Genomic DNA, 16,600 nt, shown 5'->3' with positions numbered 1-16,600 from the left:
AATTCCAGCTCCGCCAATTGCCAGCTATGTGACTTTGGGCAACTCACAACTTCTCTGTGCCTCAGTTACCTCATCTGTAAAATGGGGATTAAGACTGTGAGTCCCCGTGGGAAAACCTGATCACCTTGTAACCTCCCCAGTGCTTAGAACAGCAATTTGCACAAAGTAAGTGCTTAATAAATGCCGTCATTATTATTGTTCAGTACTATTTAATCTTATTTGCCTTATCTGGGTGGGATCATTTAAAAGTGAAACAAGAGCTTAGCAAGTGTGAAGCCACACCCCATCTGAGACATTCATATTTGACATATAGATACATATATACCCATTTCTATATAAATACGCACACATATAATAATAACAATAATAATAATAATAATAATAATAATAATAATGGGATTTGTTAAGCGCTAAGCGCAAAGCACTGTTTTAAGCGCTGGGGATGATACAAGGTGATCAGGTTGTCCCACGTGGGGCTCACAATCTTAATTTCCATTTTACAGATGAGGTAACTGAGGCACAGAGAAGTTAAGTGACTTGCCCAAAGTCACACAGCTGACAAGTGGCGGAGCTGGGATTAGAACCCATGACCTCTGACTCCCAAGCCCGTGCTCTTTCCACTGAACCACGCTGCTTCTCTTTTATATATATATATATGTATATATATATATATACACACACATATATAGAGAGAATCTCTCTATATACATATATAGAGAGAATCTGTTATATGTATAACATTTGAATATGAAGGATAACTATATACACATACACACACACGACTACCTGATAAACAGTTTTCATCCTTTTCCACAAATGCCTAATTCCAACATCTGGGAAGAATGCTACTGGGCTGGATCTGTCTATACTGCCACCAAACTGCCAGCAATAACAGCATTTAAAATTGCTTTGGCTGGGATGCAGACATGATTTCAGAATGATTAATAACAGCATTTTGTAGTAGCAGAAGTCATCATGATAGGATGGCATTATTCTTCCAGCTGCTGGGATTGCTTTCCTTTGAGAGCTCATGTATCCTACTGCCTGCTTTCTGCACTTCTTGTTTACCAGAACCGGCAGGTCTCACTGCTGCTCCTCTGAAGGGTGATTGCAAGCACTAAATTCATTCATTCAATCGTATTTATTGAGCGCTTACTGTGTGCAGAGCACTGTACTAATACGAGGCAAGTATACCAGCTTCCACTTTCCTACAAAACTCATGAAGTTTGAAAAAAATCCCTCTATCCATCACAATTTCTGTTTACTTCAGGGTCGAACGCTGTTGTCTGTGTTCTATAATGAATAATCTAGATTACGTGGTAACATGACTTCTGAATATTTTGCTCAGTTGCCATCACCTTAATGACAAAGGAAAACTTGAGAGGTCAACTAGGGAGACCCTACCTTTAGGCAGCAGTGACTGACACCAGCCCAGAGAGCGGAGGCATGGGATCAAGACAAGACATTCCATGCATGAACAACCAGAAATCTAAATATTAAATATTAAAAAGCCTATTTCTTTGTCATTGTGGTCATTTCCTTCGGGCCGCTGTGGTTTAAGTGTGTAGTTCAGTACTGTGTGGACTCAGCGTGACCACTAACTTGGTATCTGATGTGGTGACCAAGTCTGATCTTAGAAATTCAGTTCAAGTCACGCTGGGCCCAAACAGCTCAGTGCATTTGCAGAAATTGTCTAGGTGGGTCAGAGGGAAGTTCAGGCCTGGGACTTGGTAGAGCTGAGGTCCTTTCAGCCTCGGGACCGTTCTGGAGCTGCTGCCGGAGGCAAGTAGGAAAGTATGAAGGGACTGGAAATAGGGAGCCGGCAGTAACAATGATCATCTCTACCTCAACCACAAAGATGACGGCTTTTGCTGGAGGGGGTCCTGTTTTTGGTCCCAGTTAATGGGTGCTTTGGGGAGATCAGAAAACCCCCTGCACAAGATACCCGCTGTTCTTAGTCCATACAGGTGTCAGACAGTACTTATCCTATTTTTAAAGCTACACTGAATGAAGGAGCATTATACACCTATCTGAATTACTTTAGACTTAATACAAAAATTGTTCTTTAGTGCTGAAGGATAAACTTGAAAAAAAAAACTCAACAGAAGGCGAAAAATGGAACACAGAGGGAGAAGTTTTGATTCCCCTCACCAACAAACTACGGCCCTAAGTGGCTTCCTACAGTTTGGGCAGATGATGCCTCTACCTTTCATGCTTCTGAGGCATTTGTTCCTATGTTTATCTGACTGAAGCTGAGTTTTCTTGAGGAAATTCCCACATGACGTCACAGGTTCCGGAGCTGTATTATTTGATCATGAGAACTGACCCTAAACTGCTAAAGATAGTACTGATTTGTTTCCTTTACTTAAAATAGTGTTTGCAAAGCACTTACTATGTGCCAGTCACTCTACTGTGCAATAGAGTAGATACAAGCTAATCAAGTTGGACACAGTCCATGTCCCTCTCACATGGGACTCACAGTCTTAATCCTCAGTATACAGATGAGGGAACTGAGGCAAAGAGAAGTGAAGTGACTTACCCAAGGTCACGAAACAGAGAAGTGGCGGAGCTGGGATTAGAACCCAGGTCCTACTGACCCCAGACCCACTACACCAGGCTGCTTGTTTTTCCGGGTTATGCCGGGCACCCCTTGTATGTTTTCATCTCCTTTAAGAAGCTCCTCATTTTTCTCAGACCGAACAACCCCCTTGGTGATAAGCCACAGTGCTAAAGAGATGCCATGATGAAAACCAACCCCTTACAATATTCTTCTAATCTCCAGGTTCTTAGGAAAGTTGAATCCGGTTGAAATAAACACCCGGGATCGGCTTTAAAAACAGAAATGTAAATTATTCTTAGATACTCGCTCGACTCCAGAGTCTGCTTTTGACTAGAACTGCAGTATCCTCCAAAAGATCTGGGGCGACTGAGTGTGCCCTGGGTTAGCTCTTAAGCACAAAATCAGAAAGATTGACTTTGTACAGTTAATTGCTAAATGTAGCAGTAATCGTTTATAAGCACTTTACCGTTTGCGGTTTAAAGCACAAGGAGCCCTAATTAGGGATTTAATAAGTGTGTTAGAACTGCCCTGTGCCATTCTGGAATGTCACTGTATGGTAAATTAGGGGACACTTTTTTTCCATCTTTCATTAGTACTTTAATGCTAGGAGGTGGGAAAAGGCTGATCCATATTCAAGAGGAGAGAAGGGGGAAAACAATAACAAATTGGCATCTCTTTGGAGAATTGCCCCACAGGCCAAGCATTTTTATGTTCTTAATCATTATTAAATGACTTAACATGACACACAGAGCCTGCCGAATGATTGCATCCTGACATGAGAACGAATTACAAATGAAATGAAAGATCAAGCCGTATTAGAGGACTGCCTCTGGGAAATGAAAATCTTTAATTCTCTTTTATTATTGACATTTATTTGGCTGCCATGAATAACAACATAGGAAAGAGATTCAGCTATGCTTGTGCACTGAATAGCTTATCCCAGGGCTCAAAACTGCATTAACATTTATCATGTTTGCTTTTGTAGCTGACATCCCGGCCCAGATTCTCTATCCATCTTGTATTTATCATGCACTGCAGATAGAGAGCAGCCTCTAATTTAAGTTAATTTTCACACAGAACAAATAGCAAAGATTAACAAGTGTCCTTCCTCAAAATAAGCTCCTGATTGTAAACATACCAAAGAACAGATTAATGGATCTGCTACCATCAGCTGAAGGAATAAAATGAGTGCACAGGGACAATTCAACTGCAAAACAGAGGGGTTGAATTTTGAATATTTAAATTTTTGAAAAACGATTGCAATCTCCCATTATTGGAGGTGCAACTAATGTGGTTCATTCCAAATAAAATGTCCTAAAATGACCATTCCCAAACACTTTTTTTAACCTGTTCAAACAGAATTTGCTGCCAGCACAGACGAGGCTATATGTTACAGAAAAAAGCAATTATGATTGCTTCACTAAATGATTAGGAATGCAACAACATCTCTTCTTTGTGGATTTTGCAGAATTCACAGCAAAAGTGGCTTTTATGCAACGAATAAAACTACACTGTATTAGCCCGAATGCCTAGGAAAGAGGAAAAACCAATTGTCAGAGGGAAGGCAGTCATTTTGGCCAGGTCACTTTACGACATTTCAGACAGAAAGACCCACCTGCCTGCTCATTAGGACAGCTGTTTCACCTGCTCCTCTTGGCTGTGCTGAGAAAAGCTGGATGTGACATTTTTGCTCAAAGCAAAAATTCTGGGACTTCAGCTAGTCTTGGATTTGGATTTTTTGCCTTCACTTTCACAACTGTTCAAATGCACTTTGTTTTCTGAGCAGCTGCTTATCTCAAATATTGGCTGTTTCTCATTTGTAGCAAAGATGCTTATACGTTCTACCCCTTGAAATGAGCTACTGTATTCCCTTAGAACATCACCCTCTAAAATGAGATTATACAAGGCCGGAAAACTGACAAATATTTTTTACCAATGTAAAAATCCTGATGGACAGATTATTTTGAATATACAACAGAATCAAGTTTTTTAATGGTATTTGTTGAACACTTACTATATATATTTGTCAGGGACTGTACTAAGCCCTGGGGAAGACCCAAGCTAAGTAGGTTGGACACAGTGCAGGGCCCTAGTGAGACTCAGTTTTCATCTCCATTTTACAGATGAGGTAGCTAAGGCACTGAAAAGTGAAGTAACTTGCCCAAGATTATGCAGCAGACAAGTGACAGAGCCAGGATAAGAACCCAGGTCGTCTGATTCCCAGGCTCATGCTCTTTCCATTAGGCCACGCTGCTTTGCACTTGTGTGAGAAGTGACAGAAATTAAATATTTTAACAGATACGGACAAATTATTTTGAATACATAACAGAATCAACTTTGTTGAGGTGATAAAAACATGATTAAGCTCCACAATACAACATATACCACACAGCTCCAATGCGTACCTGTAGCCACTACAGTGTCATATTTCCCTTGAGTGAAGATTACAATTCGCTGCTTTTTTGAGTTCAACTTTGGCAGGGCTTGGGCTTTCCGGGCTATCTCTTTAATGTCTTCAGTCTATGAAAAGAAATGGAGAGAACATTCTTACAACCAGCAAAGTACAACTTTATTAGTAGATCAAAGATTTAGCTTCATTTGCTCAAAATAAAAGAGACTTCATTATCTTCTGAGAAAGGTTTTAAAAAGTGACAAGGTTTCATTCTTGTAAAGGTTTATATAGTATAATCATGGTATTCACTTTCATTTTCGAAGTTCTACTTTGGTTAAAACCAACTAACAACTGAAGTCAAACGAAGAAATGTCTTCCTTTGAGTCTGTCTTGCCAAAGACTTGATATTTTTTTAGAAAGAGAAATAATAATAATAATAATGGTATTTGTTAAGCGCTTACTATGTGCCAGGTTCTAAGCGCTGGGGCGAATACAAGCTAATCAGGTTGAACAAAGTCCATGTCCCACAAGGGAGTCACAGTCTTAACCTCCATTTTACAGATGAGGTAACTGAGGTCCAGGGAAGTTAAATGACTTGCCCAAGGTCACACAGCAGACAAGTGGCAGAGCTGGAACTAGAACGGAAGACCTTCTAATTCCCAGGCTCGTACCTTATCCATTAGGCCATGCTAAGAGTCACTGCATGGATGCCATTTTCTATATCATCTAAGTAGCCTGCATTACATTCAAATTTTGTTTATATATCACAGGTTAGTGGGGGGATTGGATTTGGGATTTTGGATCCCTAGAGTTAGTATTTAGGGTGATTTCTTTTGAAAAGCAGATCTAAAAACCAAATGGAGCATCTACTAAGCATCCTTATATACTGTGTTCTAGATATAAGTAAATTAATAAATGGTTGGCCAGGGTGACAGGGAGGAAAGCATGGAAACAATAAAAGAAATGTTGGGGAATAAATACCAGGTACGAAGGGATATATGACTGAGTGACTTTAAGTGCTCAGTACTGTGCTCAGCTCGGAGCAAACAGTCAATAAATATCATTGATTGGTTTGAGAAAGGGTGAATCAAGTTAGCACTAAAAATAGATTGTGTAGTGAGATGGACCAGTAAAGAGCAAAATCAGTGGAGGGCAAATTTGCAAGGCTGTAGAAACAAGGCACAGAGCCCAGAAGTGAATAATTCCTATTTATTGAAAATCTAATGAGAGAGAGAGATGTGAAAAGTAGGCAAAAAATATATGTACAAATTTACAGAGATAACACAACTCATGAAGGGAAACTCGAGTGGCTAGAAAGCTCAGAGTTAAATGAGGTTAATCCAGGAAGGCCCCTTGAAGGCAGAAGAATGCTTAGCATCTCTGAACTGGTGAAAGGGCACTGTAGTCCAGGCAGGAGAATGATATCTTAGTGTTTGAAGAAATAAAAAATATCTCCCTCAGTATGAGGCAAGGACAGCAGGGTAAAGGAAGCCGACTGTTGGAGAAATGCGAAACTTGAAAAACAATCTGACGGGCAGGGTGGTATCCCTGTCAGAGTGATGCTTGAAGATGAATTCTTGCAGAACTATGAAGGCTAGATTGAAGTAGGTAGAGGACTGAGATGAAGAGATCACCAAAAAAGCTATTTTGGTAATCTAGGCATGAAGCTGTAGGGGATGGAGATTGAATTTGCAGTGGACTCTAGACTCTGAGCTTCTTTTGGGTCTGGAACATGCCTACCAACTTCGTTATACTGTACTCTCAAGCACTTAGCTCAGTGCTCCGTACAGTAAACATCCAATAAATGTGATGGGTTAATTGCAAGGGGCTTGGAAAGCTAATGGAAATGACCCACTTAGTGAGGATGCCACAATAAAAAAAGCTCAAGATCAGTAACACTACCTTATATCTTCTAAATGAAAGACATCAAGAACGTAACCCAAGTTATACACAATGGTATATCATCGATTACACTATCATCTGACAGTGGAACTTGAAAGATGAAGGGGATCATTGCAGTCATGTGAGTGCTGCCAATTTGACTAAGCAAAGGCTCATGTGTCCTTCCTTGAACGAGTAATCAACCAATGATTGAAAAGTGACATTCGAACAGAAGAATCCTCAGGTCCCATCACAGAGATCCAAGAAACATGAAGTGCTATGCAACAAAGTAACAAAACGCCACTAAACGAATTGTGATGTGACAATCAAATTGAGCTTAGAAATAGGTGCGACCAGTGGGGTGATGTCAAAATTGAAGAGATTTGGGTAAAAGGCTTTGGCTCATCACTAAAAAAGAGACAGGGCCCCATCCACACTATCACGTTAGCACTAAAGAGTATATACGGAAATACCCTCAACAAGGACAAAGAAGGAATCTTATTCAGATGGCAAGAACATTAAGCATATTCATTCATTCATTCAATCGTATTTATTGAGTGCTTACTGTGTGCAGAGCACTGTACTAAGCGCTTGAGAAGTACAAGTTGGCAACATATAGAGACGGTCCCCACCCAACAACGGGCTCACAGATTGAGCACTTACTGTGGGCAGAGCACTGTACTAAGCACCTGGGAGAGCACAACAGTGGAAAGAGCACGGGTTTGGGAGTCAGAGGTCGTGGGTTCGAATCCGGCTCCGCCACTTATCAGCTGTGTGACTTTGGACAAGTCACTTAACTTCTCTGTGTCTCAGATACCCCATCTGTAAAATGGGGATTAAAACTGTGAGCCCTGTGTGGGACAGCCTGATTACCCTATATCTACCCCAGCACTCAGAACAGTGCTTGGCACATAGTAAGCCCTTAACAAATACCATCATTATTATCATTACAATACAACAGAGTTGGGAGACAGGTTCCCTGCCCAGAATGAGCTTAAGGGGGAGGGCTCTTATCACATCACAGTGAACCTCTGAACATATTTTTCAATATTTTTTAAAAAAGCCCTGGGAAGCATAAAAACCGGCCAAATTTTAAAGCTCCTGAAAAATGGCTGAGCAGTTTGATCTGATGGCATTCCTACAGAAACCTATAAGCAAAAAAAAAAAACCCAACAATCTTTAGATATCTGCATGAACTCTCCCTCAGACTAGGTGACTTTAAAGATGTCACCATAAATTACAGTCTTCAAGAAGAAAGGTGAGAGAGTCGACTGTGTAAACTACTGGGGTGTCTAAACTGCTTTTATATTTATGGCAAGATTCTCTCGAGAATCCCTCTGGGCAGGCTACTGAGGAAGAGAGTTAGCCATGCACATGAATTACAAGGAGGTTTTGACACCATCAACTGATCTGAGTGCTGGAAACTATTAGGCAAATTTAGGCCTTTAAAGTAGTCTGTGGTGTGCTAGAGTCCATTCCCCATCACAATGAAGACGAGAAGTGCCATCTGGTAGGCCTAGTGCTGTTTATCCTATTCTATTCTGCCATACTAGTTATGTGACCCCCGAGCACGCCAGACCATCACTCTCCCCACTTCCAAAGCCTCATTAAAATCACATCTCTTCCAAGAGGCCATCCCCGATAAAGTCCTCTTTTCCTGATTCCCTCTCCCTTCTGCATCACCTATGCACTTGGATCTGTACTATTTAAGCACTTGATATTCACCCCACCCTCAGCCCCATAGCACTTATTTACATATCCATAATATATTCAGATTAATGTCCGCCTCCTCCTCTAGCCTGTAACCTTTTTGTGGGCAGGGAACATTACTACCAATGTGTTGTACTGCATTCTCCCAACCACTTAACATACAGTGCTCTGTACACAGTACGTGCTCGGTAAATGCCACTGACTGGTAACTGAGGACGCGACAAGAATCTAAGGAGCTAGTCAGAATCTGCTTCTGATTCGCCAAGAAACTCTTCCAATTCCACATCCTTCAAACATCATTGAAAATCTTGGAGAAAGTCACCTAAAACTGCAGCTTGATGAATGTTGGTGAATGTGCTCTTGAGGAACATACACTTGAAGGTACTTATGAATCACTCTGTGGTTGTAGCATAACTATAGGGACTAACAGTGATCCTGAAGAAACCTAAAATTATTCTCCTGTTTACTTCTGGGAAGGCCGAAACCCCAACACAAACTTTTAGTCAGCAATAAAGAACCTATCATTACCACTGAATTCTGCTACCTAGGCAATCACAGACTGAAAGCTACTTGTGAGCAGGGAACACGTACTTTTCTCCTGATGCACTTTCCCAAGCATTTTGTACTACGCGTTGAACTCAGCAGGCAGTCGATACACCCGACCATTACATAACACCGCATGCATACGCAAAAACAATACAAAAACAACCCGCAGTTTGGAAGACATTGACGGAGTTTGGCAAAGTTGAAGGCATTTCAGTTGTAAGGAGAACTGAAAGGCACTGTACTTCAGTAAATAGGAAAAATTCAAATTTCTAGACACGATGAAGCATACTGAAGTCACAAGTGATGGTACAGCAGTGAACTGTTAGGAATGTAAAGACCAGCTTGGTGAGCAGCAATCAGTAAAGGGGATGGAAGATACTAGAAGGATATTTTCTGGAATCCCACGAGGTGTTCTTGAGAAGAATGACGGGCTTTTTTAGTGGTAAATGTATCAGGAGAGAAAGGAACCATCTTTGGGTGCTCTCAAAGTCGAAATGTCACACATCAGACTTTTCGACTACACCTAAACCAGGATATGATCTTGACACTAGAAGGGTAATTTTAGAGAATAAAGGATAGCTTATATGTGGTATGTATAGATAAAAACAGCAATAATAAAAAAAATCCATTAATAGCCAATCAATAAATGGTTTTTCTCCAGTGCTTCCTGTGTGCAGAGCATTGTACTAAGCACTTGGGAGAGAGCAATGTAACAGAGCTGGCAGATGTGGTCCCTGTCCACAGTGAGCTTACAGTCTAGCGGGGAAGACAAGTATGAATATAAATATGTAATTTAAAATATATAGTTTATAGATAGGCACATAAGTGCTATGGGGCTGAGGGTAGGGTGAATTCCAAATGCCCAAAGATCACAGACGCTAGGGTAGTGATGATGCAGAAGGGAGAGGGAGCCGAGGAAAACACAGTTTAATCAGGGAAGGCCTCTTGGAAGAGAAATGAACTTAATAAGTATTTGAAGGTGGGAGAGTGATGACCTGGCAGCGTGGCAGTGGAAAGAGCATGGGCTTTGGAGTCAGAGGTCATGAGTTCAAATCCCAGCTCCGCCAATTGTCAGCTGTGTGACTTTGGGCAAGTCACAACTTCTCTGTGCCTCAGTTCGCTCATCTGTAAAATGGGGATGAAGACTGTGAGCCCCCCGTGGGACAACCTGATCATCTTGTAACCTCCCCAGCACATAGAAAAGTGCTTTGCATATAGTAAGCACTTAATAAATGCCATTATTATTATTATTATTATTATTGTTATTATTATATAGAGGGGGAGGGAGTTCCAGGCCACTAATAAATTTCCTCTTAGCCACCCTTCTTCTGGTTAAATAATTCTAGTTCTTTCTGGATTCCCTTACAGATAATAATAATTGTGGTATTTGTTAAGTGCTTACTGTGTGCCAAGCACTGTACAAAGCCCTGAGGTAGAAACCAAATAATCAGGTCAGACAAAGTCTCTGTCCCAAACGGGGCTCAACAGCCTATGTAGGAGGGAGAACAGGTATTAATAATGAAGGTACTTGTTAAGCGCTAACTATGTACCACACACTGTTCTAAGCACTGGGGGAGATACAAGGTAACCAGGTTGTCCCACAAGGGGCTCACAGTCTTAATCCCCATTTTACAGATGAGGTAATTCAGGCATAGAGAAAATGTTAAATGACTTGCTCAAAGTCACACAGCAGACAAGTGGCAGAGCCGGATTAGAACCCACAACCTCTGACTCCCAAGCCTGTGCTCTCTCCACTAAGTCACGCTGAATCCCCATTTTTCAGATGATGAAAGAGACACTCAGAAGTTAAATGACTTGTCACACAGCAGGTAAACGGCAGAGGCAAGATTAGAACCTAGTTCCTCTGATTCCCAGGCTCGTACTCCTTCCATGCCATGCTGTTTTTTGGTTTCCAATCTTTAGTCATCTTTGTGCCTCCATATTCAACCCTGTTGAAGTTTTCCAAATCCCTTTTCAGTGCATCGTCTAACACTGCTCATAGAATGGTATTCAAGTACTTGCAGGAATGAAGGTATCCACCGAACCCCCCCGTCATATAGATCCTTGCCCTTTTCTTCTATATTGTTTTGTGTTTTTGTTGTTTCACTCTTCCTTATGTATCTGTCACCTATCCCCGTTCCCGTTCCTTATTGTGAGCTCCTTTAGGGCCAAGCACAGTGTATAATTTTCACCTGCGAAGAACAGGACTTTACACCAAGTAAGCACTTAATAAGTATCATTACTCCTTCTCCTAGTACTACTACAACTAAGTGCTTGGGGAAAATACAAAAAAAAGAATGAGTCATATTTCTTGACAACAAAAGGATGTGGGAGGTAGACAGGGTAGTGGAAATAAAACAAAATTGACTGTACAATCAGTCATGCCTTTATCACGTTGAGGGAGGACATAAGTAAATGCAGACGTGCTATTGGTGGCTGATGGGTTGGACTCTGCTATACTGTATTCTCCCATGTGTTTAATAGAGTGCTCTGCACAAAGTAAGAACTTGATAGATACCATTGATTGATTGATTTGATTTGGGTTTGGTGAGTTGATCAGGGAAAGACTGTTAGAGAGGGGGGGATTTTAAGTGGAATTCGAAAGAGGGGAGAGCTGTAGTTAATCATATTTATTGAGGGCTTACTCTGTGTAAAGCTGAATATTTGGGAGAGAACCCCAGAACAAGTATCCTTGGCCTGTAGGATCTTAGCTAGGCAGCATCTATAGCACCAGTCTGCTGGATTCTATTTGTTGCTGAATTGTACTTTCCAAGTGCTTAGTACAGTGCTCTGCATACAGTAACCACTCAATAAATACAATTGAATGCCAAAAGGAGGGTGCTCCAAGCTGGTTGAGAAATGAGAATGAGGAGACAGTTAGGAGAGTTGAGAAAGATGTAGAGCTAGAAGGATGGCTTGAGAGGAACAAAGAGAGCAGGTTTGAAGGTGGGAAGAGAATTCCAGGCAGGGGGAAGTGCATGAGCAAGGGATTCAAAGCGGGAAAGACAAAAAAAAACAGAGGTAGAATGAATAGGTTAACTCAGGAGGAACTAGAAGCAAGAGTTGAGGGATAGTGGAAGAAGAGAGAGAGAGCGAGAGTGAGAGAAAGAAAAGTAGGTAAGAGAGTTGATTGACTACCTGAAAGCTAATCATCAGGATATTTTTAATTAAAGAGGGTTTTTGAGGAGAGGGGAGATATGTCCAAGACTATGTTTTAGAAAAATGATCCTTGAATTGTGCGGTATTCACTCATTCATTCAATCATATATTACAAATTTACTATTCTGTTTATTTTATTTTGTTAATATGTTTTGTTTTGTTGTCTGTCCTCCCCTTCTAGACTGTGAGCCCACTGTTGGGTAGGGACTGTCTCTATATGTTGCCAACTTGTACTTCCCAAGCCCTTAGTACGGTGCTCTGCACACAGTAAGTGCTCAATAAATATGATTGAATGAATGAATGAATGAATGAATTTGAAGTGTGTGCTGGAAAGGGGAGAGACCAAAGGCGGGGAGACCTGTGATGAGGCTGATGCAGTAGTTGGAATACGGTGAGTGTGGCCATTTAGATGGAGAAAAAGGGGTAGATTCTGAAAACGGAGCAACACCAACTGGACTTAGCAGAAGGAACATGGGAAGACAGTCAAGGATAATGCCGTGGCAAGTAGGCTGCAAGTTTGAGGGCAGGGACTATGTCTATCAACTCTACTACAGTGTCCTTTCCTAAGTGCTGGCACAATCCACTGCACACAGCAAGTGCTCAATAAATGCCCCTGATTGATTGGTTGTGGGCTTCAGAGATTGGGAGGATGATTTTGTTGTCAACAGGAAAGGTTAGACAGAAGAGAGGGTAGAGGAGGAAAGATAATAACAACAATAATAATGGTATTTGTAAGCACTTACTATGTGCCAAGCACCATTCTAAGCTCTGGGGGGGATACAAGGTAATCAGGTTGTCCCACATGGGGCTCACAGTCTTAATCCCCATTTTACAGATGAGGTAACTGAGGCACAGAAGTTAAGTAACTTGCCCAAAGTCACACAGCTGACAAGTGGTGAAGCCGGGATTAGAACCTATGACCTCTGACTCCAAAGCCAGTGCTCTTTCCACTGAGGCATGCTGCTTCTCTAAGATGAAAGAGCACATCTCTTCCAAGAGGGCTTCCCCAACTAAGCCCTCACTTCCCTGAATTGGAGCACTTCCTTCTGCACTGTCTATGCATTTGGGCATGTTTTCCTTAGGCACTTGAATCAATCAATCAATTAATCAATCAGTGGAATTTATCGAACATTTATGTGGTACAGAGCACTGTACTAAGTGCTTGGGAGAGTACAATACAAAAGAACTAGCAGACACATTCCCTACCCATAACACAGTCTATATTCACCTTTCCCCCAGCCCTACTGCACTTATGTATATATTCATCCATAATTTATTTTCATATCTATTTCCCCTTCTAGTCTGTATGATTTTTGTAGGTGGGGATCATGACTACCTAGGGAAGCAGCATGGCATAGTGAAAAAAGCCCAGGCTTGGTAGTCAGAGGTCATGGGTTCTAATCCTGGATCCTCCACTTATCAGATGTGTGACTTTGGGCAAGTCACTTAACTTCTCTGGGCCTCAGTTACCTCATCTGTAAAATGGGGATTAAGACTGTGAGCCCCATGTGGCACAACCTGATTACCTTGCATCTACCCCAGTGCTTAGAACAGTGCTCGGCACATAGTAAGCGCTTAACAGATACATTATTATTATTATTATTGTGGCTCTACCACTTTACTGTGTGACCTTGGGCAAGTCACTTTACTTTTCTGTGCCTCAGTTACTTCATCTGTAAAATGGGGATTGAGACTGTGAGCCCCATTTGGAACAGGGACTGCATCCAACCCAATTTGCTTATATCTATCCCAGTGCATATTATGGTGCCTGGCACATAGTAAGCACTTAACAAATACCATCATTACTATAACTCTTCTGTACTGTATGTTTCCCAAGCCCTTAGTACAGTGCTCTGCACAGAGTAAGCGTTTAATAATAATAATAATGATGGCATTTATTAAGTGCTTACTATGTGCAAAGCACTGTTCTAAGTGCTGGGGAGGTTACAAGGTGATCAGGTTGTCCCATGGGGGGCTCGCAGTCTTAATCCCCATTTTACAGAAGAGGTAACTGAGGAACAGAGAAGTTAAGTGACTTGCCCAAAGTCACACAGCTGACAAGTGGAGGAGCCAAGATTTGAACCCATGACCTCTGACTCCAAAGTCTGGGCTCTTTCCACTGAGCCACGACTGATTGGTTGAGCTTAGTTTTTGATATACTGAATTTGAGGTGCCAGTGGGACATCCATGTGGAAACAGCAGCTCCACTTCCCCAAAGCGGCCATGGAACCGATCAATTGGGGGGACCAGATTAATCAATCAATTGACTAGTACTAAGTAAGCACTTGACCAGATCTCCCAGGGCTTCCATTCATACGTCAGATGTCCTCTTCGGTTGGAATTTTATCCACTCCTAGTCTTTACAAAAGGGAAGAAATACCCCAAGTGAGGAGGTCTAAACTGTAATACATCTTTGGCACTGTTTTCACAGAGGAGAATACTAAATCCCTTTACATCTGAGTGGTCTACCAAGTAAGTTTTGGGTGGGTTTCTCATATTTTATTTAAACCAATCCAATAAAATAGCAGGGGTCTCTACACATGCTTTTAAGCAAATTTTGTTCAATCCTCCTTTTAATAATCAGTCATTCAATGGCATTTATTGAGCACTTGCTATGTACTGAGTCCTGCACTAAGCACTTGGGAGAGTACCATACAACAGAATCTCTGCCAACTTTCTCTGCTTACAGTAGAATGCAAATCCTTAATTATTTCAGCCCAATTAAAAGGTAGGACTGTTCGCAACATTTCAGGTAGAACTGATTTTCTAAAGGAAAAGAACTTATGAAACTTTATCCAGCGTACTGACATTTTAAATTCTTAGCAGAGCTGTTATTTAAATCTGGCACCAGGCAATTTTCCATCACCTACATAAAAAATACCCTCTCTTCTTCATATTTTGCTCTGCCCAGCTTCAGTTCTTATCTCATTCTCCAGTACCCTGCTAGCTCTCTCCTTTAACTGCAAATTACTCAATCCATTTTAAAGATTGAAGATTTTTTTAAAGGAAAGATTATCCAAAATTTAAAGGGAAACTAACTACAGTATCACGCCCAGCCACTGCCAGCAAAGCAACATTTCCTGGTAACTGAAAAGTGGCCACTATCTCGGTCTTTCACCCACTTGTGACTCAGACCCTGCCTGATTAGGAGCTGCAAATGAGGAGGAAGAAGGAAGATGGAAGCAGACCGAACATTTTCTTTCTCCTTTTTCCTCTCTTTGCACTCTCTCTCCTACCTCAAGTTCTGATTGTTCTAAAATGTCCCCCATGAAATCTCTGCAGTTAGCCGATTGTCTCCAAACACAAGGAAATAACATTAATGATGGAAACTAATAATAGTGATAATGTGGTATTTATTAAGCACTTGCTAAGAAGCAGCATGGCCTAGCAGAAAGAGCACAGGCCTGGGAATCAGATGACCTGGGTTCTAATTCTGACTCTGATATTTGTCTGCTGTGTGACCTGAACTTCTCTGTGCTTCAGTTTCCTCATCTGTATAATGGGAATCAAATACCAGTTCTCCCTCTTACTTAAGACTGTGAACTCCCTGTGGGATAGGGATGACATCCAGCCTGATTAGACTGTGAGCCCGTTGTTGGGTAGGGACCATCTCTATATACTGCCGACTTGTACTTCCCAAGCGCTTAGTGCAGTGCTCTGCACACAGTCAGCGCTCAATAAATACGACTGAATAAATGAATGAATAAATACAATTGAATGAATGAATGATTAAACTGTATTTTTCCCAGTGTTTAGAACAGTGCTTGATCATAATTATTACTTATTACATGCCAAACACTGTATTAAACATGCAGACAGATACAAGATAGTCTGGTCAGACACAGCTACTGTCCCACTTGCAGCTCCCTGCTTTAACAGGAGGAAGAATAGATTTCCCCATTTTACAGATGAGAAATCTGAGGAATGGATGAGTTAAGTGATTTATGGTACACAAAAGGTATTAGTGTTCCCTTTGTGCCAAACACTGTGCTAAGAACTGAGGTAATAATAATAATGATAGCATTTATTAAGCACTTACTATGTGCAAAGCACTGTTCTAGCACTGGGGAGGTTACAAGGTGATCAGGTTGTCCCACAGGGCGCTCACAGTCTTAATCCCCATTTTACAGATGAGGTAATTGAGGCACAGAGAAGTTAAGTGACTTGCCCAAAGTCACACAACTGACAATTGGCAGAGCCAGAATTTGAACCCATGACCTCTGACTCCAAAAGCCCGCTCTCTTTCCACTGAGCCACGCTGCTTCTCTGACAGAAGACAGAAGATAATCAGATCAAACAGAGTCCCTGTCCCACACTGAGCTCACAGTTGAAGAGAAGCAGCGTGGCCTAGT

General features: G+C 41.4%; 1 protein-coding gene across 2 annotated transcripts in view; it reads right to left on the bottom strand.

Moving 5' to 3' along the window:
- The window catches only part of ADK (adenosine kinase), a 580,063-nt gene that overhangs the window by 74,598 nt on the left and 488,865 nt on the right, over window positions 1-16,600 (bottom strand). For both annotated transcript variants that reach the window (XM_038744078.1, XM_038744079.1), the window contains exon 9: window positions 4,966-5,080. In XM_038744078.1, coding sequence (XP_038600006.1) covers window positions 4,966-5,080 — 115 coding nt within the window. The remainder of the gene's footprint in view (window positions 1-4,965; window positions 5,081-16,600) is intronic.

This window comes from Tachyglossus aculeatus, chromosome 3 (assembly GCF_015852505.1).
Source record: "Tachyglossus aculeatus isolate mTacAcu1 chromosome 3, mTacAcu1.pri, whole genome shotgun sequence".
NCBI lineage: Eukaryota > Metazoa > Chordata > Mammalia > Monotremata > Tachyglossidae > Tachyglossus > Tachyglossus aculeatus.
The sequence above is the reverse complement of the archived record's forward strand: the minus strand, read 5'-3'. Positions and strand labels throughout refer to the sequence as shown.